The sequence below is a fragment of the Ipomoea nil genome, unplaced genomic scaffold (assembly GCF_001879475.1).
Source record: "Ipomoea nil cultivar Tokyo-kokei standard unplaced genomic scaffold, Asagao_1.1 scaffold2279, whole genome shotgun sequence".
In the NCBI taxonomy this organism is placed as follows: domain Eukaryota; kingdom Viridiplantae; phylum Streptophyta; class Magnoliopsida; order Solanales; family Convolvulaceae; genus Ipomoea; species Ipomoea nil.
In genome coordinates, this window is record NW_017618707.1 from 3,244,790 (window position 1) to 3,272,401 (window position 27,612).

Consider the following 27,612-nt stretch of genomic DNA (forward strand, 5'->3'; position numbering starts at 1 on the left):
TTTGAGGCAATATGTAATTTATTAGCTCTGAGTTTGTGTTCTTATTTGTTCTTTCCTGTTAGGTTTAAATTTTACCTGTTCTTTATGGCTCAAAAGTAAATTGTTCTTCCCTATTTGGTATCTGGCAATCTAATTACCCCTTTTCTGTTAGAGTACAGTTGCACGCATGCTTAATTTAATGTGTACTCAACTCTGTACATGCCTTCATAATCAGGTTGCTTATGTAGTTTTTATATTTTTGTGCAGTTGTGCAATATGAAGCTCGTTGACACTTAAGGTTTGGGTGCCAACAAACTGGAATGCTGCATTACCTATAGTCTCTATTTCTTAAGGACACAGTATTAGATATTATTAGGTATGTAATGGTGCTATGTTTGAAAAAACTGCTTCCTGCTTCTCTATGCCTTTTGTTTGCAACTGTCGTTATATTGTGATTTCTTGAAGTGATTTGCAGGCAGCTTGTTTGCTGCAATTTGGTTAAATCTGTTGTAATTCAGATGCAAAAAGATGCCGAGTAGGGTGTAGTAAAACAATAATCATTATACAACTTTGAAGGTAACATAGTTTAACACATGCAACATACTGAACATAGTGTCTTAGTATATCTTATTACAGTTATGATAACTACGTAGTTCACAGACTAGACTGCCCTTTAGAAAGCCGAGATTTCTATCCCCTTGTTATTGTAGAAACCAACGGGTGCATCATACTTGCTGAAGAGTCTGTAGGAGGAAATGAGTGAAATCCCGATGTAGCATAGGCTTACAGTGAAAGTGATGGCAACAGATGCAGCGGCCTTGTGGCAGAACCCGCCAAATGAGCCGCAACTTTCACTCCACATGGCCGCGCTGTCCCCTTTGTAGGCTAGATAAACCACCTCTGTTGCCACAGCTCCAGCTCCCAGAATCACATATGTGAGGATCTGCAGTAGTAGTCAGTATAGGGAAAGTTTAGAACTTTAGATAGAATGGAACAGGATATGATATGATATGCTCTTCTGCATTTCATCGCTTTATTTATACACCTAAACTGGAACCTGATCGAGTAGGAAGAAAGTCCAGGCGCGAGGCATGCTGGATGGCCTAGGTATGGCTGCAGCCACAGCTGATAGGAGTGAATAGCCTGCACATATTCCATTTACATGTACCAAATATCTGCACAGAAGAATGAACAGAGACCCTAATTAGTGGATGATTAGAATTTGTTGATTACTGTGGGTTACTGGGTTTAGATGTAAATTGCCTACAACAATCTAGTGTCACTTGGGTGTCTACTTTGAAGAGGAACAGTTGGAAATCTTGAAGTATTTTCACAACATACATATAATTCATATTCCTCCAACTCCTCCAAGATGATTAGATTTCAATTACCTTACTAGTAGCATCAAGGCAAATTATATTCTGGATCATGGTCCACATTGCAATATGGATACATGATCATTTTTAATATACTGAAGGCACATATGGACTGAAAATTCATTATTTGGTAATATACAAAATAATGAACTTCCCGTACTTAAATAATGCACTTTCAAAAAATGAACATTTAAGTATATATATTAAAAATGTGTCTTATATCAATGGTCTATCTCACGACGTTATAATGATTGTAGCATCAATGGGTTAATATTAGAAATGGTCCTTCAACTTCCAACTGTATCAGATCAAAGTCTTTGACTATGCATTCGCTATTAGATCAATGTTATAAATTCATTGACACTCTTATAAGTGCTAAATTTTCAAATTAAAATTGGAAAAATCTTAATTTCCATACCAAAGTCATTTCAAGTTTCTATCCTATTGGATGTTCCTTGCCAAACTTTAACCCTCTTGTGAGGATTGCAAATATCTACTCTACTTCCCTATCTCTTGCGAAATACTCAAAAGATATAAATTTACTGAACTTTTGTAAGAAGGATAAAATGATAATTTATCGTGGAATTACAATTCTACAAAGTGTAGAATTGCAATTTCTATGGAGACTTTAGTCCCTACTCCTTAGGAATTATAATTCCATGGTCGGAGGGAATTGTAATTCCATGGAATGAAATTACGATTTCTTCCAACCAAACCATGAAATTACAATTCCTTCCAACCAAACCATGAAATTACAATTTCATAGAGTTTGATAAGAATGGATTTGCAATTTCATCCTACCAAACACCCCATTAAGTCATTTGAAAGGTGAACTAAATCAAGTACGAATAATAAATGTATGTATACTCAAAGACCTAATTTAGGTCAATTGAAAGTCAAAAATTAATTTTGATATTTCAACTGTCCATGTTGCTAAATACTCAGATTAAAAGACTTGATTTAAGTCAATTGAAAAAGTGAACTAAATCAAGTAACAAATGCATACTCATAGATTCAATTTAGGTGAGTCGAAGCCTAAATTTAGATATATTAAAATAGTTAAAAAAAATACGGAATAATTGTTTATATTAACTTTAGAATTAAAATCACAAATACTTAGTTACAACCAAAAGACTAAGAGGAATTAGATGAAATAATATAACTAAAAATTATTAAAAAAAAATTTATAAAAGAAAAGTAAAATTCATAACCTTATTAGGGGGTTTGAACTTTGAACCGACCATTTAAAAAATGTTTTCAATGATAAAGTGAAAAAGCTAAGAAATAGATGAAGGGGAAAATGGGTTACTTGAAGGCTCCAAGGTCTGAGTAGGAGAGGGAACCAAAGTCGTTAGTTTGGGAGTTTTTGAGCATGATGACAAGCGCCACCACACACAGAGCCATCGGAAGGAGGCGGAGCAACGTCTCCGCCGTGCGCATGCCGCCGCCGGTGCTTCCTCTCTCATCTTCCCCATCTACTCCTCTCCCTGAACTCTCCATCCCCACGGCCACTGGAGAATTTGCAGAGAACACAGTGCTTGTTTGAGTCTTGCCCCCCATCACGAAGTTCTAGGTTTTTGTTTGTTTAGAGTGAGTATTCAATTCCCTAGCTTAGCTTGTTAGCAGCCTACGAAGACTATGGCAAAGGGAAAGGGAAAGTGAGATGACAGAAACAGTCCCCATTATTATTAATATTGATGAGCTCTAGCCCGGCATGGAGGTAGTTGGCTTTGCACTAAATGCTCATCAAAGCTTTTGCCACTCTCCATCATATATGCATATGCTCATCTAATTCTCTATCTCTCTCTTCATAACTCTTCTCTCTCTCTCTCTCTGCACTCATCTCTTCACTCGTTCCCAAGAATTCAGAATGCCCTACACCCACTACGTACGAAACGTACTACGTAGACCAGTCTAGAAATGATACGAAACGTTGGCATAGTTGTTAATATTTTTTCCTTATTTCAAACCAGGAAAATTGTCAAAATAGGTACTTCAACTTTATCTTCAAAGTATAATTAAAATTTTAACTTTTAAAAATGTGTAATTAAAAATTTACAAATTTATTATTTTGGTGCATTTATACCCAGTAATTGGTTATTTACATGAAATAATCGATTATTAGGGTTTTGTCAAATAATTTCGACGATCGAAAACTGACGAATGATTGTCATTGCTATTGAAGAAGGAGAAGACAACTGGACTAGTCACCTTTTCCACTTGGTTGTCATCTCTAGTGGAGAAGGTGACAGTTGTCTTCTCCGGTGAAGGCAACCATCAATAGTTATTATTATTATTATTATTATTATTATTATTATTATTATTATTGAATTGTGACGATTTGGTGGCGGTCAATAGCGGTGAGCAACAGTAATTTTACGAGTAACAATTGGTTACCGATAAATAGAGATTATTTTATTCATTTTGACAAATTTGTATGTTTAATTGTACACCTTTAAAATGTAAGAGTTTGCTATTTTGGACAAAGTTCAAAAATCTATTTTAACTCTTTCCCTTTCAAATATTTGTAAATATTAATTATTTGCAAATGACCTTGTGGTCTAATGATACCAATTTGCTTGATATTGACTCTTTGTGTTTCAGCAGGTTGAGAAAATAATTATAAACAGATACTGCATTGTAACCGAGTCAGTAGTACTCAAAGAAAATACTAATTATGTATTAAATTTATGATTCAGAGAGTTAAACACTATTACTCCGTATCTATATATGTATGTATGTATGTATAAGTGTTATTTCAAGTATGAACAACTCTCTTCCGTAAAAAGTTTGGATTGATCTCAACCGTTCATTAATGTTTAATGGTTTTAGTAAAAAGTACATGACCAATTTATAATTTATATACTTGTAATATTTATGAAATTGATCACAGCGTTTTCTCGTTATTTTTCGGCAATCCTTAACTGTTGATTTACCATTAGTAAAGCCGGTTAGTATTTACCTTAACATTCAATAGTAAAACTTTAGGGGAAAATGCATTGTTAGTCCTTTAATTGTTCTTTGCTAACAGTTTTAGTCATTAACTTTTTAATGTTGCAATATACTACTAGAGTACCAGCCTCTTCAAAAAAATTGTAATTTTAACCCCTGAAATAACAAAACAATTAAACTCTATTAAAATTTTACTTAGTACATGAATATTTTAGTATTTCTTTTCAATGTTTCTTTCTTAATTATAATCTTCTTGAGTCTCAATATTTTGTGTAAAATAAAAAACTTGATTTTAAAAAGTTCGTGTAAAAAAAAATAAGGATTAAACTCTATTAAAATTTTACTTAGTACATGAATATTTTAGTATTTCTTTTCAATGTTTCTTTCTTAATTATAATCTTCTTGAGTCTCAATATTTTGTGTAAAATAAAAAACTTGATTTTAAAAAGTTCGTGTAAAAAAAATAAGGACAATGTACCACAATTGAAGAAGAAAATTTTATGGAAGAAGATTGTCAATTCCCTATTTTGCATATTAAATACTAAAATCAAAAAAAGTTATAAAGAATAAATATAATAAAAGAGTATATTAATTTTGTTTATTCGGGGTTAAACGTGTAACTTTTTTTAGATATATTGCAATGACAAAAAGTTAGGGACTAAACCAGATCGCCATGAACAATTGAGGAATTAAAAATGTATTTTTTTCCAAAACTATATTTTAATTTGATTTTTCAAATTTCAATATTTAACCCAATCAACCATTTTTAATTTGGTCCGAAACACATTTTCAAAATTTTTGGTTTATTAGAAAACGATATAGAAAGTTTTCTTATTTAATTTTAAAAAATGTGTTTCTGATTTTTTTGTTAATTAGAGAAAAATATTAGAGGAGATTATATAGTAATGTGGAGGAGAAGGACCCACAAAATGAGAAGATAAGGAGAAAAAAGTTATGAGTAATGCTTTAAGATGAGCTCAATGCCCCTCTCACTTGGAATAGTCACCCATTGGATTCGGCAAATTATGTTGTGAGCACGTGCCCACCTTGCAAGGTGGGCACAGTTCTATAGTCATAATTTCTATATTGTAGATCTATAATTTCTATACTATAGATTCATAATTTTATACTTTAAATTCCAATTGTTGAACTCTGTTTTCACAAATCAGAGAACTATATCTTCATAATTTAATAACTATACAATTTATAAATTATGAATTTACGGTACAGAAATTATGAATCTACATTACATATATTATGAATCAGCAGTATAGAAATTATGAATCTACTCTATAGAAATTATGAAAATACCGTATTTAAATTATGAGTCTACGGTTTAGAAATTATGAATCTAAAGTATAAATTTTATGAATCTACAGTATAGAAATTATGGATCTACCGTATGGATCTACAGTATAGAAATTATGAATATGAAACTGTGCCCACCTTGCAAGGTGAACACGTGCTCACATCATAACGTTCCATTCGATGCCACTTGGGCTCCTTCCAAATCATAGTCAATTTTTTTAAAAAAAAATTATTTGAGGGGCATTTTGGAAAAATATCTTTTCCCAAAATGCAAGATCCAAACAATACTCAAAGTAGCGTTTGAAATTTCAGCGATTTAGAGCAAAACACTACTCCAAACCGTTGATTTACCAATTATTTTTTTGATATTTTGACAAAAAAAAAAAAATGAAGGGATGGAACGGTCATTACCAAACAATGCCATAGTCCCTTATTCAACAACAAAAAAATTATTTGAATATTAAAAATACATTATTTTGTATAATATATATTCAATATATGAATAATATATTTTTAATATATTTTGTATTAAAAATATACTTTTTATTATAGTCCACACAATAGTGTGTGGACTATGGTGCATCAATAATTTGCCGTCCACAATCACATCTTAATTTTGCAGACTCGATAAGATGAGATTGATGGGCATGACTTGATTCAATAAAAGAGACAAATAATGCATCCATCAATCAATATAGTATTAAATGTAATGTATATGGGACGTAGAAGAGGTCCCTGCCTAAGATTAAGGTCGGTATGATCTTACCAAACACGGAGTATCAAATAGGGAAGTTTTAAGAGAATCCAACTTCAAATTTGTAAAATAGTCTGCAAATTGAATTGAGGTTTTCTTTAGTATTGTTACTAAAGTTGTTTCTATGCTTGAGTGTAAGAAATGTTTAATCATTCCATTGATCTTTATTGTAAATGTTTCAATATATGATTAATGAATTAACTTTTTTATTTTTTAAAAAAAAATAATTAAGATGGGTTAATTAAAAAAAATTAAGATGGGTACTTGTGTAATTATATATTAAATCTTTGACTTAATTGGGATAACAATGTATCCACATGACAAATTATACTATGAACCATAGTTCAGAAATAAATTATCATTTTTAATATACTGAATGTTCATTTTTAATATAATGAAAAGTCATTTTTTTAGTAGTATACCTAAAAACAAACTCTTTTTTTTTTTTTTTTTTTTTTTTTTTGGGAGTGAGGAGTGGGGGGTGGGGGATACCCAACAAAACTAGGCTCTACTGTCTGTAGAAGCAAAAAGCACCCGATCCTTTCTCAAAGACGCATTGATGTCCTCCGGTGGCACATGAAATTCGATCCAATCACAATATCTTCTCGGCGCCATCTTTGCTAGCTCGTCAGCAACCGTGTTGTTCTCCCGCGGTGTATAGGAGATATCAACCAACTATCCTTTCTCAAGTCACTCTCTGCTTCATTTAACCAAATCACCGCATTGTCCTAGCGGTTCAGTTCTGCCGGTAAGCCAAAGTATCACTTATTGAGAGTCAGTAAATACTTTAATCATCTTCTGCACGTGCTCCCAAGTCCCAAGCCCATTATACCTAAAAACAAACTTTTAGTATACAAAAAGTGAACATTCAATGTATTTTTTTTATAAGAATTTTTTTTAATATTCAATGTATAAAAAATGAATTTTATGTTAATAGTTCATCTTGCAAGATAAAGAGTTTACTACCAATTTAGTCCCTCGACTATTATGATTTCACTAATTTGGTCATCGACTACCAAAATTTCTCAATTTAGTCTCCAACTATGTGTTTTTATTATTATTATTATTATTATTATTTAACCCAAAATGGTCCTATAGTCAAACTATTGTTTGTTATACGTTAAAATTGAGGACAGATTTATAATTTCACTTTATTTGCCATCTTGGGTGTAATTTTTCATCTCAAGACTTTGCCTAAATTAGCTTAAGTAAATGATTTCGAGACCGACCTGAGCATCAAACATGTTTGATTTTGGTGCAGGAATCTACTTGATCGGAGTTGGGCTGGAATAAACAGAATGCCAGCGTTTCTGGCCAGGGGATCGCTCTGGTAAACGAAGAAAGGATAAGGGTTTACCCAGAACTGTGAACCGGTGGCGTTATTGAAGTCGAGCAGACCTTTGAGCAAGTCGGTGACGGCGGGATCGAAGCTCCCGAACGACGGCAGATCAGATGACCTCAGCAACGACATCCCGTGAACCGTGGACACCTTGATTTTCCCGGCGAGGGAAGCAATGCCGAGGGTGTTCTTCATGTTTTGCATCGCCGGTAGGAGTTGCTTCATCAGATTCTGGTAACCCGAGTATAGAATCTCGTTCCCTACGTTTATGGTCGTGATCTTACTCGCCGTGTAGAACGGAAGCACATTGGCCGCCACCCAATTCTTGGCAATCCCGGGGTCGGAAGCCATCGTTGGAATGTTGCCGTTAGCCACCCGATCATATTCCCGGTACCCGTGTCAGCCAACGCCCTGATCATCGCCGGGTTCACTCCGTACAACCTCACCCTCTCAATCGATGTAGACTACAAAAGAAGATGATTATTTGAATTACCAAATTTACCCTTCAAATTTGACGAAAAAATAGACGGATGACCATTTCGGACAAAAAATGCATAGTTGATGACTAAATTGAGAAACTTTGATAGTCAAGAACCAAATTGGTGAAATCTTAATAGTCGAGGGACCAAATCGGTAATAAACTCGCAAGATAAACCATTGATAGGTTATATACCCCAGGTCCGTGTTCCCGCTTATAATCGGATCGGGATCAAATGATTCAGTTCCAGTCTACGGGTCGAAGTCAAAGGTGACAGGTCAAACCCGCCACCTCCTTGCCCCTATAAAAGGGCTTCTAGCCCTCCAACTTAAAGGGGGCTCCCCTTCACTCATTCCACTCTCTCTCTCTCTCTATGCTTTTAGCTTACTTGCTCTCTTCCTTCTCTCTACAAGAAAACACACAAAAACTCATGAATAAAAGGGTTTCCATCTTTTTCCTACCTTCTTCTGTTGCTTATACATTATATATACACGATCTATATACATACATACAGTACATACATCCTATACGAGCGGAAATTAGTACTATTAACCATGATTCAATTGTTATATTGTGCATTTGTGCACCAAGGTGCACAATGCATTGTGCGCCCTAAAAATTCTCTGTTTTGTATGTACATAATTGTATAGTAGAATATACATAAACTCCTAACATAACACACATAATCTAACATAATACATAATACACATAAACTCTTAACATAATACATATAAACTTTTAACATAATACACATAAACTCTTAACATAATATACATAAACTCTTAAGGCGCACAACCATAATGATTAGTATCGATATATGATGTTTGGGCCGGTTTGAGTAATTGAGTCGAGCCCAAACAAAGGTTTGGTTTGGACACCAATCCAACTGATCTGACCACACATTCATTCTTGTCAGAAAGGATAACAAAAGCAGCAGCATTCCCTTTGAAGTTGAATCACAGAATTGAAAACAAAAGAAATGTCATTACACTTGCACTTCTTCACCCATCACTGCCACTTCCCATCTCTCCCAAATCCCTCACTTCCAAAGTTTCACTCTCTTTCAGCCTCCTGCAGGCTAAAGAATGGTGTGGTGTCCCGGCCCGCGACCCGAAGGCGCCTCATTTCATCAACCAAGACTGCCTTCCACCCTACAATATCAGCCTCTCTTGATTTGACAGAAGACAATATCAAGCAGGTCTTGGTTGATGCCCGGACAGAGGTAACTAGCTACTAGACGGGACAGTTTAAACGGTTTATCTATATTTTAATTTGTTTAAACCGTTAGTTCACTCTTATACTAAGTTAAATTTTAGATTAATTTTCACCTTTACCAACTACTTGGATCATTTTTGTGGTGTAACTAACAGTTCCATTTTAAGTAAACAAGTTGGGATTCCTTAAACATATATTTTAATGTTGTGCATGCAGCTGGCTCAACTGTTTGATACTGAAGTGGGGATAACAGGTGATTCCTAAATCCTAATCATGGATACCCAATTATTATTATTTTTTTAACGACTACAATCTAACCCTATTTATAGTACTTCCACATAATATAATATGCCAACTTCTGAACTGGGATGAGACTTGAACGTGTGACCTTCCGTTCCGTTGGAATGGTAACCCAAATGTATATGAATGTGAAGAAATTAAGTGTTGTAAACAGGGAGAGTAGAATTGGCAGAAGTTGATGGACCATATGTGAAGATCAGTCTGAGTGGCAAGTTTTGGCACAAACGTTCTACTGTTTTAGCTAGGCTTGGCAATTACTTGAAGCAAAGAATCCCTGTCAGTCTCTAATCTCATTATTTTTCCTTTCATAAAAACGAATGTAAAGACCAAATTAAAAGACGTTGGATCAAGTGAAAGAGACCCTTTAAACGAATGAATTGTCGAATGTTGTGTGGTCTGATCTAAATTGATTTTGGTTGGTTGGTATATATGAACAGGAAATCCTGGAGGTTGATATAGAAGATGAGAAGCAGTTGGATGATAGCCCTGCAAGCTTCTGATCTGAGGCTCTGATCTTCAACCTAATTCTTTTAATTTGCCCTTCTATACAATATTGGCCAAGGCCATCAAAAATACCAAGGCATTAGTACTTTCATAGTATTACTTCTATTATTGTTTTTAACGTTGCGTTTTGCGCTTGTGTATAAAATCTTATGAAACTATAGCTTACTTTTGGATTGCAAGCTCACATCGAATTATCTTATAAACATAAATATAAATAAAATGTATATGAGCAATAATGCATGGTAATGGCATAAATGCATAATTGTAATCATAAAATATTGAGTGCTAATTTCTTACAACTATGTTATTAGTCATTTTTTGGGTAAAGTTTACATTATGTACTCTGGTGTTCAGTAAAACTACATACTGAAAGTTAAAACACAAACTCAATAATTCAATATATTATAGCCTAGTGAGCTAGCTAGCTCAAGGCCTTCTATCTCTATCTCATCTCACACTGCAGCCAAATGACAAAATAGTATATATGCCTAGAAAACACTTAAGTGCCTAATGCCAATGAAAGGAAGTGTGATATTTTGATACTTCATTTATATATGTTTAGTAGGTACTAAGTTTATTCAATGAAAATTAATACTTGTACAAATTAGATTGTGAAACTTTGTGATCACTCTCAATGTGATCTGGCCTCTTTTGGTCTTTAACTTTTTATTTTTTTTAATGTATTATTAGCCTAACTCAATCTAAATTTGTGTAATCTTGTTTAAGTTTCTATCCCTTTTGATTGGTGAAAAAAATGGTAACTTTGACCGGACTAACTTTGAACACACCAATAAGTAATCAAACTTCTTACCACCATGCTTCAATTCAATACCAACAATGCTTTAAATATTTTCAAGTTATAAGTATTGGTAGAATCTTTTTAATTATGTCTATTTCCAAATCTATAACAATTTGAAGTATAATTTATTTTGTTTAAAATATTACTCTATAAATAACTAGCATTTTAAAACATATCAATGAGTTTATTTTAATTACGAATTTATTTCTTTTTAAATTAAAATTCGAGTGCGAACTTATGAATAAAGTAACATACACTGAAATAAGAATAATTGATGAAATGGGTATGAAACCATGACATATATTAAGATTAGATATAGGGGTGTTTGGTAAATGGATGTTAGCTCATAGCGGATAGCTGTTAGCTGATTGGGTTAGTTGATTTGACTAGTTGATAACATTAGCTAATTATAGAAAAGTGTTTGGTAAATTAGATGTTAGCTGTGAGTTGTTACATACAAAATGATTTTCTCAAAAAACTGATCGAAAAAGTTACTTTGAACAACTTTTTGAATTTTAACATTTTGGAGCAATAAGTTATAAAAAACTAATTAATCAAATACTCATATTGATTGTTTAATTAAGTCAAATAACCAATACTGATTAAATAAGTTACAATTAACTGATAGACTAACTATTTTATCAAACACGTCGATAGTGTGCAGGAGTGTACAAGAAGCAAATCTATTTCTGTATTCTTAAGATCACATATGAAGAAGCAGAATCCATCCTGATCCAGGTGGATAAAGATTATAGGACATTTCAATTGTGCAGCCCAGCCAGAAACCAAAATATCTCTTATCCAAGTAACCAAGCCACATGTGTTATCCTCATTTGACAACAAGATCCTAGTTTTATCATCAATATACAACAATTCAACTGTCCACCACAATTTCATTCCTCTCTTTCTGGCCCACAAAACCCTTGGTGGTTTAGGCTTTGCCCACCACCTGTTTTATTATTATTCTTATTATTATTGCTTTTACAAGGTAATCCAAACTCACTATCTCACACTATCAAGAAAAATGGCAGCACAGGCTTTGATCTCCTCTTCATCCATTGCCTCTTCAGCTGAGGCTGCAAGGCAGGTTCTTGGAGCAAGGCCTGTCCAATCTTCTTCTAGGAAGGTTTCTTTTGTTGTTAGGGCTGCCTCTACTCCCCCTGTTAAGGTATGTCTCTCACTCTCTCCCTCCTCGTTCTCGAACTCATGACCTTTCTCATAAATCTGATACTAAATTGAAAGATGCACTTCTGTTATGGGCTCATGGCGTCCTCAACCAAAAGTCTAAGACCTGTTAGGATCAAACGCTTACCATTATGTCAAAAACTGTAACTAGTAGCGTAAAAACAGGGTGCTGGACTTGGCCCTTCACCAGGCTCAGCCTAACAATCCCCTAATTTAACATGGTGCTTACCGGCCTCTACCCAACAAGACCTTTATATTTCCTCACATGTAAATGATGAAAATGAATTGTGTTTCAGCAAGGAACAGATAGGCAGCTTTGGTTTGCATCCAAGCAGAGCCTCACCTACTTGGATGGGAGGTAAACTCCATGCTCATCAAAACTAATATAATACTATGTAAACTGTTGAATCGAATCCAATCTGATTGAAGAAATATAACGAATGAGTGCAGCCTTCCTGGTGACTATGGATTTGATCCACTGGGACTGTCAGACCCTGAAGGGCCTGGAGGGTTCATAGAGCCAAGATGGCTAGCATATGGGGAGGTGATCAACGGGCGTTACGCGATGATGGGGGCAGTAGGAGCCATAGCCCCAGAGATTCTTGGGCAGGCTGGTCTGATCCCACCCGAAACAGCCCTCCCATGGTTCAAGACTGGGGTGATCCCCCCTGCAGGAACCTACAACTACTGGGCAGATCCTTACACTCTATTCGTGTTCGAGATGGCTCTGATGGGGTTTGCAGAGCACAGGAGATTCCAGGACTGGGCAAACCCTGGATCAATGGGAAAGCAGTACTTCCTGGGGCTGGAGAAGGGGCTAGGAGGGTCAGGTGACCCAGCATACCCTGGTGGCCCTATCTTCAACCCCTTGGGGTTTGGAAAAGATGAGAAATCATTGAAGGATTTGAAGCTGAAAGAAGTGAAGAATGGAAGGCTGGCTATGTTGGCCATTCTGGGATACTTCATCCAAGCTTTGGTCACTGGAGTTGGTCCCTACCAAAACCTGCTTGATCATTTGGCTGATCCTGTAAACAACAACATCTTGACCAACCTTAAATTCCACTAAACCTCTGATATATATTAATATATGTATCACCTACCATGTGCACATACTGCTATCTGCATCCCATCTGTAATCAGTAATCTGCAAGAAAAAGGATATGCATGTAACTTTGAGCGCCTTATTCAGTCTTAGTTGAACCTTTCTTTCTGTTACGTTGTCAATCATTAGCAGTAATTGATGGATGAGTAAATACCTAAAATGGTCCCTCGACTATAGCTAAATTCACAAATTGGTTCTCGACTTTCAATTTTAACTAATTAAGTCCTTAACTTTGTAATTTTGACACGATTTGGTCCTCAATCTATTTGACTATTTGTTAACCGTGATCGACGATCTCTAGAAGAACCTTCAGCTCTCGTCGGAGCACCTGGAGGCCTCCAGGATGACGTTGCACGGATTCGGAAACACGTCGTCTTCTTCGTTCTGGTACGAACTCAACTACATTGAATCCAAAGGGAGGATGAAGAAAGGCGGACCGGGGATTTGGTAGATTGCTTTCGGCAGTAGATTCAAATGTAACAGTGCGGTCTGGAAATGCAACCGGAACCTTAAAACCCCGTCGATGGACCATAAAATTACATATATATCTTCAAAAATCACAGTCAACAAACGATCAAATAGACAGAGGATCAAATTGTGTTAAAATTGCAAAGTTAATGACTTAATTGGTTGAAATTGAAAGTCGAGGACCAATTTGTGAATTTAGCTATAGTCGATGGACTATTTTGAGTATTTACTCTTGATCAATGGTAGTATTTTCTTTAGGGAAAAGTCACGGTCAAATACACCTTTAAATTTTACACCAAAATGCAATTAAGTTCCTGAGCTTAAAAATTACTCTATTATCCACATTCATGAGGTTGTGAGGGGTGCAGATCCGATCCAATCTAATATGCTTATAGCGAGTTTGACAGATTAAATGTATATAGGATGATTAATTTTAAGTTTAAAAATAAAATAAAATAAAATATATTATAATACAAGATTTCAATCATTCAAATATTAAAATCACAAATTTTTCAAGCATCGCATTAAAAATAATAACAATAAACAAATTCTAATTAAAAATATATATATATAAATTATTAATTTCAAATTCAAACAAATTTAAATTACACATATTTATTTAATTTAAAATTCAGCACGAGTAGTTCCAACTTTTGATGTTGAAGATCCTGCTATAGAAGACGAAGAAGAAGATAGTACATAAATACATAGTAATATGTTAAGGCATATTAATGACATTTGAAAAAGAGATACCTACATCAAGGCTAAGCTTAACGAATACACCAAAATGTAATTAAGAAATTGAACTAACAAGATACTGTAATTGTATTCCTGAACAACACAAAACCATGTAATTAAACTTATCATGACTACCAAGAAGGCAAATTATATCATGCACCACGGTACATGATCAATCATGCACCGCGCGTCTTTTGTTTTTTAAATGAAAATAAACAGTGTTTGTTTTCCGCCGTTTCGTACCCTTTTGCAAAAAGTAACCCTGTTCTTCAGTGTCATTTTGTATACACTGCAGTGTCAGTTCAACACAACTACAATTTCATTTCGATATAACTATAGTTTCACTCGATATTTATAGATTCAAATATGTAAAATGTTATTTAATTTTATTTTATATACACTATAGTTTCATTAAAACACAACTACATGATCATTTTGATATAATTAAGCTTCATTGTACAATATACACTCAAATATGTGAAATTTTTTCAGTTTCATTTTATATACACTGCAGTTTCATTTCACTATAACTACAGTATCATTTTGATATAACTGCAGTGTCGGTTTAGATATACTGTAGTGTCAGTTGGTGTTTAATACACCAAACAAGCGGACTCCGTTAACTATAACGGCGGGCCGTTTCTTTACTTAAAGAAACGGCGCTGTTTTTTACCGCTGTGCACATGCACCGCGGTCTATGATATAACAACTGTACCAAGACTATGTGGTCTAATGGTACTTGGATTGAACTTCCATTTGGAAAGTTGTGAGTTCGAGCTTCAGTCGAGGCATTATTGGTTCTTTGTGTTTCAGTAGGTTGAGAAAGAAAAGAACTCAAAATGACTTAACAATTTTAAAAATAAAAAATAAATTTCAACTACCGATTGTCCGGCGAGGACAACCACAACTGTCAACATGAAGTCTAGATCTGGATCTCAAACGCTCGGGAACGAGGGCGGTGGCCATGGTCGCTGCCCTCGTTCCAAATGGCCATGGCTATCCGGGGCCATCCCCTAACAGCCATGGCCGTTTAAAAAAAAAAACTGATTTTTTTTTTTTTTTTTTTTTTTACGGCCATGGCTATTTGGAACGAGAGCTCGTTCCAGGCCGTTTGAAGTCCAAATCTGGACCTCATGTTTAACAGTTGTGGATGTCCTCACTAAACAACCTCGTGTTTGATAGTCGTGGTTGTCCTCACTAAACAACTACGACTGTCAGTGAAGGAGGCAGTCATCGGTTGTCCTCGCACAGACAATTGCGGTTCAATTATTTTAAAAGTGACACGTGTCAAACTTGGGATGAATTAATCTGCTATATATGTTAATTTGGACTCAATTAAATTATTTTACAGATTTAAGATATCTGAATGAAACTTTTTTTTTTTTTTAATTTTTTACTTACAAGACCTAATTACACTATTTAAATGACTTCGGGAGCTAATTTGACACTTTTCCTTAATTATTATTACATAATACAGAGTATTATTATCAGTTTATTACGGTGCAATTACGTGTGCAGTTATAATGTACAGACGTACAGTAGTAGTGTAGTCTTACCGAAGCCAATGCCCTGGCCACGTGAAACGCAGCCGGCCTCCCGCTGTATCTGTGAAATTCTTGGACCCTTCAACTGAAATCTCAGAATCACGCCACCGCCCTTCTCTATTCTCTTCTCTCCCTCACATCTCCGCCATCAGAATCATCAAGCCCTAATCCGTCCGATCTATTCCATCCTTTCATTTCCAGATCCATTTCCGGTAAGCATATTCATCAACTCCCGCTTTTTTCTACTAGATCTACTTGATTTTACATTGAATTCACTAGTTTTTACTTCGAGGAATTGCATGTTACTGCACTTATTCGGTTTGTGTATACGCGTAGAATCTCTAGTAACTGTGTTTGCGAGTTGGTTGTGTAGGTAGTTGAATATGCTTCGGTGAGGTATAGATCTGTGCTTAGATTTGTAGTTCTGGAAATATGATTCTTTTGAGTATTTATAATTTTGAGGAAACAAATTTGCTTGTTTTGCAATAAAATACATGTTCGGCGGCATTTTCGTAGTCTGTTCTTTCCGATCTAATTCCGATTATACATGTTCATGTAGCTGTGTCTATCAGGTATTGTTTTTTTATTTTGATTTTGAGATTCTTATGTTCTGTGTGCCGAGTACCGTGTCTATTCACTTCTTATTTGCTTTGTGTTTCACATATGAATTATATTCAAACATACCATTGATTAGTGGTTCTGATACCGGATTCTGTAGATTTGATGGTTTCTGCACCACTACTTGCTTAGATCCAGCAGGGGTTCAAGAGATTGTCTCCTTCTCATAGCAATGGCATCATCATCAATATTGAGGAGGAGATACTTGGCTGCTTTCTCATATTTCATCCTCATTTCACATGCATGCCATGGGTTTTATTTACCGGGAACCTACATGCATACGTATTCGCCTAGTGACCAAATTATTGTCAAAGTGAACTCGTTGACCTCAATTGAGACTGAGCTTCCATTCAGCTACTATGATCTTCCTTATTGTAGACCTCCAGGTGGCATTAAAAAAAGTGCTGAGAATGTTGGAGAGTTGCTGATGGGAGATCAAATTGACAACTCTCCCTACCGTTTCCGCATGAATGTCAATGAAACACTGTACCTCTGCACTACTGGTCCACTAAATGAACACCATGTAAAGCTCTTGAAACAAAGGACCCGTGACCTTTATCAGGTGAATATGATTTTGGATAACTTGCCTGCTCTGAGGTATGCTACCCAAAATGGGGTGAAGTTTCAATGGACAGGGTTTCCTGTTGGGTTCACATCACAAAATAATAATCAAGATTACATCATTAACCACCTTAAATTCAAGGTTTTGATTCATGAGTATGAGGGGGCTGGCGTGGAGATAATTGGTACTGGAGAAGAAGGTATGGGTGTTATTACAAAGACTGATAAGAAGGCTTCTGGGTATGAAATTGTTGGTTTCGAGGTGACTCCGTGTAGTGTTAAGTATGATGCTGATGAGATGTCAAAACTCCATATGTATGACAATGCTAGTTCTATAAATTGTCCATTGGATCTTGAAAAGTCTCAGATTATTAGGGAGCAGGAGAAAATATCATTCACTTATGAGGTTGAATTTGTGAAAAGCAACACTAGATGGCCATCTCGGTGGGATGCTTATCTGAAGATGGAAGGTTCTCGGGTTCATTGGTTCTCAATTCTTAATTCATTGATGGTGATTGTCTTCTTAGCTGGCATTGTTTTTGTAATCTTTTTGAGAACGGTCAGAAGAGATTTAACCAGGTATGAGGAATTGGACAAAGAAGCTCAGGCACAGATGAATGAGGAGCTTTCAGGCTGGAAGCTTGTGGTAGGTGATGTCTTCAGAGAACCAAATCACCCAAAGCTACTTTGTGTAATGATTGCAGATGGAGTTCAGATTACTGGAATGGGGGTGGTAACTATTGTTTTTGCGGCCCTTGGTTTCATGTCACCAGCTTCTCGGGGTATGCTGCTAACTGGGATGATATTGCTTTATCTATTCTTGGGAATTGCAGCTGGTTATGTTGGTGTTCGACTGTGGAGGACTATAAAAGGGACTTCAGAAGGGTGGAGATCCGTCTCTTGGGCAACTGCATGCTTCTTTCCAGGGATTGCTTTTGTTATTCTCACAGTGCTAAATTTCATTCTCTGGGGAAGCAACAGCACTGGTGCAATCCCTATTTCATTGTATTTTGAACTCTTAGCCCTCTGGTTCTGCATTTCTGTGCCTCTGACACTATTGGGAGGGTTCCTTGGCACAAGATCTGAGCCTATCCAGTTCCCTGTTCGGACTAACCAGATTCCTAGGGAGATCCCAGCACGCAAATATCCATCATGGCTTCTTGTTCTTGGGGCTGGAACTCTTCCTTTCGGAACCCTCTTTATTGAGCTTTTCTTTATCCTCTCTAGTATCTGGTTTGGACGGTTCTATTATGTCTTTGGATTTCTGCTCATTGTCCTCCTCCTGTTGGTGATCGTTTGTGCGGAAGTTTCTGTTGTCCTCACTTACATGCATCTTTGTGTTGAGGACTGGATGTGGTGGTGGAAAGCATTCTTTGCCTCAGGCTCTGTTGCCCTCTATGTGTTCTTATACTCCGTGAATTACCTTGTGTTCGATCTCCAGAGTCTGAGCGGGCCAGTCTCTGCCATACTTTATATCGGCTACTCTTTGTTAATGGCAGTTGCAATCATGCTTGCTACTGGCTCTATCGGTTTCCTGACATCATTCTACTTTGTCCATTACCTCTTCTCGTCAGTGAAGATTGACTGAGTAATTAGATAGCAATTATATTGTTATTGGGTAGTAGTTAAGGAGCTTTGCTCATGCATAGTTGGAAGTTTTCTTGTTCCCCCCGCTTTTCATTTACACACAGACTGACAGATGCTCCGAATCTCAGGTTGCTATGAATTTGTTTTCTTGGCCTTTATGTTTTTGCAGCTATAGATTTATGTATTATCAAACTTGTGATTTAGTTGTTTTGTCTTTGTTGTGTAATACATTTTTCATTTTGTTTCTGCACCTTTTGTATTTTGATTACCACCTACCCCCGTTTATTCTGCCTGCCTGCCATTGTCACATCTCTTATTAGAGAACTGAAATGTTCATAAAGAAATAGATGTTTGGGGAAGTGTTTTATGAGGTGTGTTGATTAATGATTATTTTCGTATCAATTTTGTTATTTTATTCTTTGCTTTGGCTTTATATTTCTTTGAGAAAAAACTGTTTTAAGTTCTTCGTATATATCTCTATAATTGTTATATTATGGACCATTGTATTGTTTGTTTATCTTGATCTGGTTCAAAAAATTATGTGTTTGTAGTTAATGTATGTACATACTAATTACATGACACATAAATTATTAATAGAATATGCAATTGAATTTGTTAAATTGCAGATACATAATAGACTCCAGATACCTAACAAGAGACCCTAGTCCTGAACTCCTGATATAATTTGCCGTTGCCGTTGTGTAGGAGTTCTACTACATGGACTCTCAAATTTTAGTCTCTAAATTTTACTCCCTTATGTGACGAATTTTGATAAGTTATTTTTTTCATGTGTATCTCAATACAAATGTCTATCTCAAAAGTTTGTGTGAGAATAAAAATTAGGGGTAAAAAATATGAATATATATATAGTATTTTCCTATTTGTAGTGTCCCTTTCTCGATAGTGTCCGGTTTCTCTTTTTCCAAGTTGATTTGACTTGTAGTAGGATTGAGCTCATCAAATAGAAATTCTAGTTTAGATTAAAGAATAGTGTAAAAACAAAGAAAAATGAATAATTTTATCAGTTTTCTCTCTAGCGAAGTTAATTTCCAAAAAAATAAAAAATAAATTTAAAGTGGACAGATTCCTTGTGCACATCGTCATTTGACCATGTCTGTTGAGTCATTGAGTCACCATGATTTACATTCTCCAAAGTCGAGTAAGGGTGTGAGAAACCTTTGAGGTTGGGGGGGTGTGAGAAACCTTTGAGGTTGGGGATTCAACCTTAGTGAGAGAAGAAAAATTAATTAAAATATTATCGTTTTTCAATACACTTTGCATTGAATTTTTAGTTAACGAGTAATAACAATACTATCAGCAGTTCAATTGGTCACAGACAGAGATAAAAGAAACAAAAATGACAATATGCGAAATTGTTAAATACTAAATACGGAGTAGTAAATAGTAATGGGGGGTGGGTTTGTCGGCCAGGGAGCGCCGCTGGCTATAATGCTTTTTTCGCAAATCTCCAAATAAATAAAGTTTGACGTTTAAAAATAAATATAAAAATTCTCCAATTTTCAAACTAGCCGTTGGCTAGAGAGCTAAGAGACCAGCTGGCCTCTGTCTCAGCTCCACTGCTCTCTTCTTCCCCGCTCTCACTCTCAAACTTTTTCATACCTCTCTCTCTCTCTCTCTCTGTTTGCGAAGAAAATAGCCAGTTTAGAAATGATGTTCACTGAAGGATTGGACGAGTCTGCAATCAGCTGGATCAAACAGGTCTTACCTCATTTTCACATTTATCAAATTCATCCATTTTCTTCAAAATTCTGTTACATTGCAACATTATTTTCCCCTTTCATTTTCTCAATTTTGGAACTTTATATTTGGTGCTGCAGGGCTCTGATGTAAAAAAATCTCAGACTAGATCACCGTTAACTGATAAACTTGACGAAAAGTACGCAATTCCGAGGTCCCCTTTAGCGTACAGTAGTAGTAGTTCACATGTTTTGCCGCCCTTGAAATTCCACTCTGGACTTTTGGGTGCTCACAGTACTGCCGCTCTAAGCACGGACAGCAACGATGATGAGTATGAGGACGATTATGATGGTGATGATAACGATAGCGAGAGTGTGGCTTCGGCCCCAGATGAGCTTCATTTGCACTACTCTGATGAAGAAATGTTTAAAATGAATTCGAATCCAAGATTGGGCCTTAGGCCTACTCTGATTAGAGGGCTCTCGAAGGAGAATCTTCGGATTGAAGTTCCGGGGAATACTAAGAGATTTATTGATGGTGAATCAATGTTTCTGGGAAGTGCGACGAGTCTTGCTTCTGCTTCCCTTTCCAGTTGTCAGTTTCGAGGAAAAGTCCAACCGCATAGTGCCTATGTAAGAAACAATTTACATACTCTCCCGTTTTACTAGTCATGTTTAGTATCAATTCTAATATAGTTTCTAAATATATACATTTTATATACTAATACTAAACTCAATATTATGAAAATTTGAATTCAAAATAACTTCGAGTTATTGTTGAATCTTTTCTCTTAATAAGACAGGCTTATCTTGGTTGGTTATTAATGCAGGCTACACCGATTGGCAAGCTGGTTGATGAGTTGGGGACCCCCAGTGCCCCTCCCATTATTGTAGATATTGGAACAGAAGCACATCACTCTGAAGTTGCAGATGCATCTGGGAGAATTGAGCATGTTACTGATGAAATAAATACGTTGAATGATGATGGGATAACTATGCAGGCGTCCAGTGGAAGTAAACAAGTCTTGTCAGAGAGAATAAATTCTGGAACTTTTCAAGGGTATGATATGATAATTATTATCATCATTGCAATTGAGAGTGTGCTTTTTCTTTCTTATTTTAAATTTTTGATCTTTTTCTCCCTCTCTCCCTCTGTGTGTGTAAGGTTAAGTAGGCACTAACAGATTTTTGGGTGCAGGCAAGATAAAGCAAATATAGGGGAGATGGAACCAAAGGCATCTTTCCAGCAAGCTAATGCAATCGAACATTCACCACATTATGACACCAGGTTCTACTCATCATACATGTGTGTGTGTGTGTGTGTGTGTGTGTGTTTATCTCTTGTAAGGTATTAGGAACCATTTTTAGGAACATTAACTTTTTTGGTAGAAGAAGAAGATATTTATTTGTCTAAATTATTTCTTGAAATGCTAAATTTTGCAATTCCCTTCAAGTTACGTTGAGTAAGTAAGCTCTTATGTCAAGGAATAAGTTTCTTTCATGAACCTTTTATGTATATAAGGAACCTTTCTTAATTGGTGCATATTTTTTGACTTAACAAAACAGCCTTCTATTTTAGGACCAGCTCCTTCAAAAATAAATTAGTTATAGAGTTGTTGTTTGTTTCATGCATATCTAATTAGTAACATAATGGTTACATGATGTCATGTAAATAATCAATTGCAGTAGTAGTTTTTTCATGTTTTATGTACTGAAGGTAGATTCTGTAATTGTCGATTACCATACAGTTCATATGAATTGCAAATGTCACAGTTTAGGTCCCTTGCAGTTCTTAATACTTTTTTGAGTAGCTTACCATATTCAAGACTTCAACTTCAAATTAAAGTATATATTTGTTAAACATTGTTTGTAAAATTTGACAATTTTCGTTTCCCTGACAACAGCGGTCAAAATGCATGGCAAGTGCTCCTAGCTTACGATGCTTGCATTCGACTATGCCTAAATTCATGGGCAAGAGGTTGCACGGAAGCACCTGAATTTTTACGTGATGAATGCAAGCTACTTCGAAGTGCCTTTGGGTGGGTACCCTTCTATGCTGTCTTATGAACTCTACTTTCAGTGTGTAATCTATATACATTTTCAATTTCTTTTCTGTTTCTTATGTTTATTCTTTCCTTAAAACTTTCTAGACTACACAAACTTTTGTTGCAACCACGGCATGTTCAATCAACAGAAAGGATCAATAAAACTACAGAACAAGCACTGCCCATGAAAGTAAGAAAGGCAGTTGGAAAGATGCGTGTGGAAGGTAGAAGTTAAACTCAATAATCAGACTTGATCCAATTTATTCTTTCGGTTGCACTTGCTTGTCATTCTAAATGGATGTTAGTTGGTTATAAGAACTTCACAAGCATGCTTAAAAGGCTGATATACTCTTATGTATATAAACACAATAAATTTTTATTTTGTTTAGCATTAACTCTAAATGTTGTAGCATTGTGCATGGTTCCTTCTCAAGTCACATCAATTGCTTTTTTTTTTTATTTTTACTAAATGATATTAGACTGAGTATACATTTTGATTGAATGGTGTCACATTCATATTTTCAAGTCGAACATTTTTGTTATAATTTACAAATCATCAAATGATGGCAGTTAGAAAACTCAGAGTCTTACCACGGAGGAAGCTTAAGAGCACAAATTCACTTAGGGGAGCAATTTACATGCAAGTGGGTGCAGACTATGTCCGGCATGTTTCATCAGTAGTGAAGAACCGAATCAGCTCGCTCAAACTTCATTCACTTGTGTTGGCATCTGAAGGTCTGTAACCTCAACCTATAATAAGTCATTGAAGGCTTTTAAGGTGCCAGACAATAAGGTGTTCATTAAAACGTTTATACAGTGGACAAACTATCTCTTATGAAATCTTAAATGCTCTGAAAGGAATTGGCTTTCATTATCCTCCCCTTTAGCTGATTCTATATGAATGATTATCTTATAAAATGCTTCTGGGGGCTTTACATTGTAGCCTAACTATGGGCTTCTTGCTATCTTTTGCTCTCAGAGTCACTTTCGTGCTTGGTTCTCTTGAGAAGTGCAACGGAAGATACTCAAGTTGATCCAGGTTCTGCTGTTTCCTTGAGGCCAGGAACTGGTGACTACCATGACTTGTGAGTTGTCAACTTATTTTGATAGTGCAAATTTTCTTGAAACTTTGTTCCCATCTTTTCTGTTATCATTGATCTTTAGTAGCTTGTGCATTGCTGAAAGTATATTTTACTTTTCATTGTTTCACCTTTCCAAGAAGAAAAACAGTTTTCAGCCAAATGACATTGTGGAAAAACAAACTTGTAATCTAACACACGATGTAATAATGATTGCAGTTTTCCCGAGAATCAAGGTGATGCCCTTTTGGTTGAAGTCCAGGATTCTAAGAAAAATACTCTAGGTCAAGCTACAATTCCAATTTCATCCACACTTGACAACCTTGTATGTTCTTCCAACCACTGATTTGCGAAATTGTACCAACCACTCTTACTGTTTCCAATATGAATGTTGATCACACCATTACATCACTTTACAGAATGATAAGCTCCGGTGGTGGCCAATTTACCTCGAAGATCATGAGTGTGTCGGGAAGGTCCAGCTTTATATCAATAGTACTTTCACAAGTGATGAGATGACACATCTAAAGGTTTGTATTTGCAAACTCTGAGCCTTTTATCATACGTATTCTGCTCGAGTTGGAACAATCACTTTTGTTGTCTACTTTTTAGGCAATTACTCAGCATAAAAAAAGTGTATAGTAAATGACCTTCCACACTGATCCTCTTGGAGTTGTTACTTCAAAGCAAGCATTGAAACTGCATTGTTCAAAAATTGTGTCTTAATCTAAATGTGATTAACTCTGATATGTGGCAGAGCGGACCTATTGTGGAGACTCTTGCGTATGATCTGTTGCTCGAGGCTGCAATGCGTGCTCAACAATTTTCTGCACGAAACTTGGGGATAGACGAACCCTGGAAATGGTTGCTGGCTGAATTCTCAGATTATTACGGAGTCTCGGATTCATATACTAAACTGAGGTAGGTACCAACATATCAAATATTCACATCCAACTTATCACTTGTGAACCATTGCGTTAACTGTTACTGCACAGATATCTTTCGCATGTCATGGATATTGCCACTCCAACAAAAGACTGTCTCGAGCTCGTGCATGAGTTACTTGTGCCAGTCATAAAGGCCCGAAGTGAGAAAAGTTTAACGAGACAAGAGGTATGCTCCTTTGGCCGCCTTTTCTGCATCCACTACTGCTACAGCTTTTCATAATACAATGAGGAAACTTGTTTGGTGGCTATTCTGCTTTCAAATAATCTTTCATTATTTTTTTTTTTTCTTTCAGAAAACCATATTGCTGGATTGTGAAACACGTGTAGAGAGTCTATTGGCAGACGTGTTTGAGAACTACAAATCATTAGATGAAAATTCTCCTACTGGGTTGGCAGACATCTCTGCTCCCATACCAGAAACCGCAGCACCAGCACTTGCTTCTGCAGTGCACGTTTACACGCTTCTTCATGATATTCTTGCCCAAGACTCTCAGACAATCCTCAAAAACTATTTGCAGGTGGGTGCCTTCATGTGAGTCTATTGCATCATTGATGGTTCATTACTCACAATTCTAATTAAATTGTGATTTAACAACAGACAGCAGCTGCAAAGAGGTGTAGAAAGCTCATGGTGGAAACTGACGAGTTTTTGTCAACAAGTTCAGAAGGTTTCGTTATGGATTCAGTAACAATCTCAACGGCATATGCTAAGATGAAGAACCTCTGCATCAACATAAGCAATGAAATCCAGGCAGATATCAAAATTCACAATCAGGACATACTACCAAGGTAAAGTAAACATAAACTAATGCAGGCATCTTTTTATGAAGTCTTGTAAAATGCCTTGGGAAACTTAAACTATAACAACTATAATGCAGTCATTATTCAAATTTCAGTATAATTATTACATTATAAAAGCTGGTTCACTAAAAGGTGAAATTGTCTCCTTAATTCTTTCAGTTCAATTGACCTCTCAAGCATCACGACAGCAGTCTACAGCACTGAGTTGTGTAAGAGACTTAGAGCTTTTCTTGCTGCTTGCCCTCCATCAAGTCCCATGCCACATGTAAATGAGCTTCTGATAGCAACTGCCGATTTTGAGAGGAATCTAGAGTTATGGAAGATCAGGTTAATGAGCTAAACTCTCTCATTCTTTCTTTCTCAAAGAAAAACTTTTTATTTTTGCAGTTATGCATATTTGTGATTCTTGTGGGTCAAAACTGTAAACATGTAACTTTTAGCAGCTTTAGAAAAACATTTCAATACCCTTATTTTGCCCTCCTTGTTTTTCATATTTTCAACAGGGTGCAAGGTGGGGTAGACTCAAGAAGCTTGTACCACAATTATATAATGGTTTGGGTGGAGGACATGCAACTTAATTTACTCGAACTTTGCAAGGCAGAGAAGGTAAATATCTCTTTATCAAGCATCATCATGAGTATAGGTTTAATTATAAGTTGCATCCTCTCTTACAATAGAACCATTTTCAGGTGCCATGGTCTGGAGTAATTACAAATTATTCAACTTCACCATTTGCTGAAGAAATGTTTGAGAAAGTCAAACAAATGTTACTTGAGTATGAAGTAGTGATTCATCGGTGGCCTCAGTATACACTGGTGTTGGAGAATGTACGTTCGAGTGTGATTCAGAAACAATTACATCTCCTCCTATGCTGATATTCTAAAACTTTTAGTGGCTAATATTTCCTAGCCTATATTTACAGGCGGTTGCAAATGTCGAGAGAGCAATTATAAAAGCACTGGAAAAACAGTATAGTGATATATTGACTCCCTTGAAGGATAGTGTTCCCAAAAGGCTTGGCATGCAAGTTCAGAAATTAGCAAGAAGGCAGTCAACTACTCTATATTGCATCCCAAATCAGGTATGTCGAATGCTGAGTGAGACACAGTTGTTTTCAACAAGAAAAGATCAAATAAATCTGACATTTTTTCTCTGTTTGATCATCATATGCCCAGTTGGGGACTTTCTTGAATACTATGAAGAGAATTCTGGATGTTCTCCACTGTCAAGTTGAAGAAATTTTGAAGTCATGGGCATCCTACCTGCCTGGCAATGGAGACAGGAAAACAACATTTGGGGAGCAGCTGAATGGAATTACTGTATTGCTGAGAACTAAATACAAAAATTACGTGCAGGCAATTGTTGTCAAGCTTGCTAGCAATGTAAACACCCAATTTTTGTAACAGATACTTGCCCTATGAATCCCAAATGCTGCAGTTAAAACTTTAACAAAAGAATGAATTCGTTTTTCCAGATGCAAGCCAACAGGAGCACACGGTTGCAAAGGATCCTAGAGGAGACTAAAGAAGCCGATGGAGAGGCTGAAATCCGTGAAAGAATGCAAATGTTAAGCACACAGCTCTCGGATTCCATATGCAACTTGCAGGAGGCGTTTACAAGCCGAATATTCATTGCAATCTGCCGGGGATTCTGGGACAAAATGGGACAGGTTAGTATACTATTGACCCCCCAACCAACTTAAGTCCATGCAACTATGGCTATTCTTCTTAGTTGTGATGTGTACTAACTACTAAACCTTCATTTTTCACCAGATTGTATTGAAATTTTTGGAGGGCAGAAAAGAAAATCGAGTCTGGTATAATGGATCATATCATGCTCTCGGGGTATGAAATTCGAGTGAAAAACTATACGTATAACAAAAACTTGTCAAAGCAAGCAATTGGTTTTCTAAAAACAGGATATTTGTTTTGCAGATTTTGGACGACATTTTTGCATCCCAGATGCAGCGATTGCAAGGAAATGCTCTTCAAGAGAAAGATCTCGAGCCCCCTCGCTCAATAGTTGAAGCTCGATCTATTCTTTCCAGAGACACAACTAATGGAACAGACTCATCAAACTACTTGTATTTCTAAACAAACATGCATTGCATTTTGCATGGCTGCTTGCTTTTTGTGCTGTCCTGTCCATATATTGTTTTGTACCTAAAATGCATATTCTTTTGTAAACTTTACTTAATAAAGTCAAGGTAATAAATAATTCTTTGATTCAGTACTAC

General features: G+C 36.0%; 5 protein-coding genes across 8 annotated transcripts; 4 read left to right on the forward strand and 1 right to left on the reverse strand.

Moving 5' to 3' along the window:
• Window positions 1-520: 520 nt before the first annotated feature.
• LOC109150535 (CASP-like protein 2A1) lies at window positions 521-3,251 on the reverse strand. Of its 2 annotated transcripts, XM_019298466.1 has the most exons (4): window positions 2,979-3,251; window positions 2,665-2,944; window positions 1,037-1,154; window positions 521-922 (listed from the first exon to the last, which is right to left on the reverse strand). In XM_019298466.1, exons 2-4 carry the CDS (start codon window positions 2,913-2,915, stop codon window positions 653-655), a joined length of 639 nt encoding a protein of 212 aa, XP_019154011.1. In that variant the 5' UTR covers window positions 2,916-2,944; window positions 2,979-3,251; the 3' UTR covers window positions 521-652. The 2 variants fall into 2 exon arrangements, with proteins under 2 accessions (XP_019154011.1, XP_019154010.1); XM_019298465.1 differs by having other exon boundaries at window positions 2,665-3,250.
• Window positions 3,252-9,107: 5,856 nt separating this feature from the next.
• Window positions 9,108-10,425, forward strand: LOC109150536. Its single transcript, XM_019298467.1, has 4 exons — window positions 9,108-9,408; window positions 9,618-9,654; window positions 9,856-9,977; window positions 10,139-10,425. The coding sequence occupies exons 1-4, from the start codon at window positions 9,166-9,168 to the stop codon at window positions 10,199-10,201; spliced, it is 465 nt and encodes a 154-aa protein (XP_019154012.1). The 5' UTR covers window positions 9,108-9,165; the 3' UTR covers window positions 10,202-10,425.
• Window positions 10,426-11,901: 1,476 nt separating this feature from the next.
• Window positions 11,902-13,413, forward strand: LOC109150641 (chlorophyll a-b binding protein 8, chloroplastic-like). The gene is made up of 3 exons (XM_019298623.1): window positions 11,902-12,172; window positions 12,486-12,547; window positions 12,640-13,413. Exons 1-3 carry the CDS (start codon window positions 12,029-12,031, stop codon window positions 13,253-13,255), a joined length of 822 nt encoding a protein of 273 aa, XP_019154168.1. The 5' UTR covers window positions 11,902-12,028; the 3' UTR covers window positions 13,256-13,413.
• Window positions 13,414-16,032: 2,619 nt separating this feature from the next.
• LOC109150565 (transmembrane 9 superfamily member 12-like) lies at window positions 16,033-19,174 on the forward strand. The gene is made up of 2 exons (XM_019298503.1): window positions 16,033-16,253; window positions 16,760-19,174. The coding sequence occupies exon 2, from the start codon at window positions 16,832-16,834 to the stop codon at window positions 18,806-18,808; it is 1,977 nt and encodes a 658-aa protein (XP_019154048.1). The 5' UTR covers window positions 16,033-16,253; window positions 16,760-16,831; the 3' UTR covers window positions 18,809-19,174.
• A 1,177-nt stretch (window positions 19,175-20,351) lies between these two features.
• On the forward strand, window positions 20,352-27,605 carry LOC109150480. Of its 3 annotated transcripts, none has more exons than XM_019298390.1 (22): window positions 20,352-20,526; window positions 20,646-21,137; window positions 21,335-21,564; window positions 21,703-21,792; window positions 22,409-22,543; window positions 22,655-22,773; window positions 23,120-23,284; window positions 23,529-23,634; window positions 23,848-23,953; window positions 24,048-24,158; window positions 24,386-24,549; window positions 24,624-24,741; window positions 24,869-25,093; window positions 25,174-25,364; window positions 25,536-25,706; window positions 25,880-25,982; window positions 26,066-26,203; window positions 26,299-26,457; window positions 26,552-26,758; window positions 26,851-27,045; window positions 27,149-27,220; window positions 27,311-27,605. In XM_019298390.1, the coding sequence occupies exons 1-22, from the start codon at window positions 20,476-20,478 to the stop codon at window positions 27,467-27,469; spliced, it is 3,507 nt and encodes a 1,168-aa protein (XP_019153935.1). In that variant the 5' UTR covers window positions 20,352-20,475; the 3' UTR covers window positions 27,470-27,605. The 3 variants fall into 3 exon arrangements, with proteins under 3 accessions (XP_019153935.1, XP_019153936.1, XP_019153938.1); XM_019298391.1 differs by having other exon boundaries at window positions 25,536-25,703; window positions 25,877-25,982; XM_019298393.1 differs by having other exon boundaries at window positions 25,536-25,703.
• Window positions 27,606-27,612: the final 7 nt, after the last annotated feature.

Bases quoted from the DNA above. Each gene is read 5' to 3' on its own strand.
- LOC109150535 (XM_019298466.1), bottom strand. From the start codon at position 2,915: ATGGGGGGCAAGACTCAAACAAGCACTGTGTTCTCTGCAAATTCTCCA. The intron at 1,155-2,664 runs GTAACCCATTTT...TCTTCTGTGCAG, and splicing joins TCAGACCTTGGAGCCTTCAA to ATATTTGGTACATGTAAATG. The intron at 923-1,036 runs GTTCCAGTTTAG...CTACTACTGCAG, and splicing joins CTTTCTTCCTACTCGATCAG to ATCCTCACATATGTGATTCT.
- LOC109150536 (XM_019298467.1), top strand. From the start codon at position 9,166: ATGTCATTACACTTGCACTTCTTCACCCATCACTGCCACTTCCCATCT. The intron at 9,409-9,617 runs GTAACTAGCTAC...TTGTGCATGCAG, and splicing joins TGGTTGATGCCCGGACAGAG to CTGGCTCAACTGTTTGATAC. The intron at 9,655-9,855 runs GTGATTCCTAAA...TGTTGTAAACAG, and splicing joins TACTGAAGTGGGGATAACAG to GGAGAGTAGAATTGGCAGAA.
- LOC109150641 (XM_019298623.1), top strand. From the start codon at position 12,029: ATGGCAGCACAGGCTTTGATCTCCTCTTCATCCATTGCCTCTTCAGCT. The intron at 12,173-12,485 runs GTATGTCTCTCA...ATTGTGTTTCAG, and splicing joins CCTCTACTCCCCCTGTTAAG to CAAGGAACAGATAGGCAGCT. The intron at 12,548-12,639 runs GTAAACTCCATG...GAATGAGTGCAG, and splicing joins CTCACCTACTTGGATGGGAG to CCTTCCTGGTGACTATGGAT.
- LOC109150565 (XM_019298503.1), top strand. From the start codon at position 16,832: ATGGCATCATCATCAATATTGAGGAGGAGATACTTGGCTGCTTTCTCA.
- LOC109150480 (XM_019298390.1), top strand. From the start codon at position 20,476: ATGATGTTCACTGAAGGATTGGACGAGTCTGCAATCAGCTGGATCAAA. The intron at 24,550-24,623 runs GTAGGTACCAAC...GTTACTGCACAG, and splicing joins GATTCATATACTAAACTGAG to ATATCTTTCGCATGTCATGG. The intron at 25,094-25,173 runs GTGGGTGCCTTC...ATTTAACAACAG, and splicing joins TCCTCAAAAACTATTTGCAG to ACAGCAGCTGCAAAGAGGTG.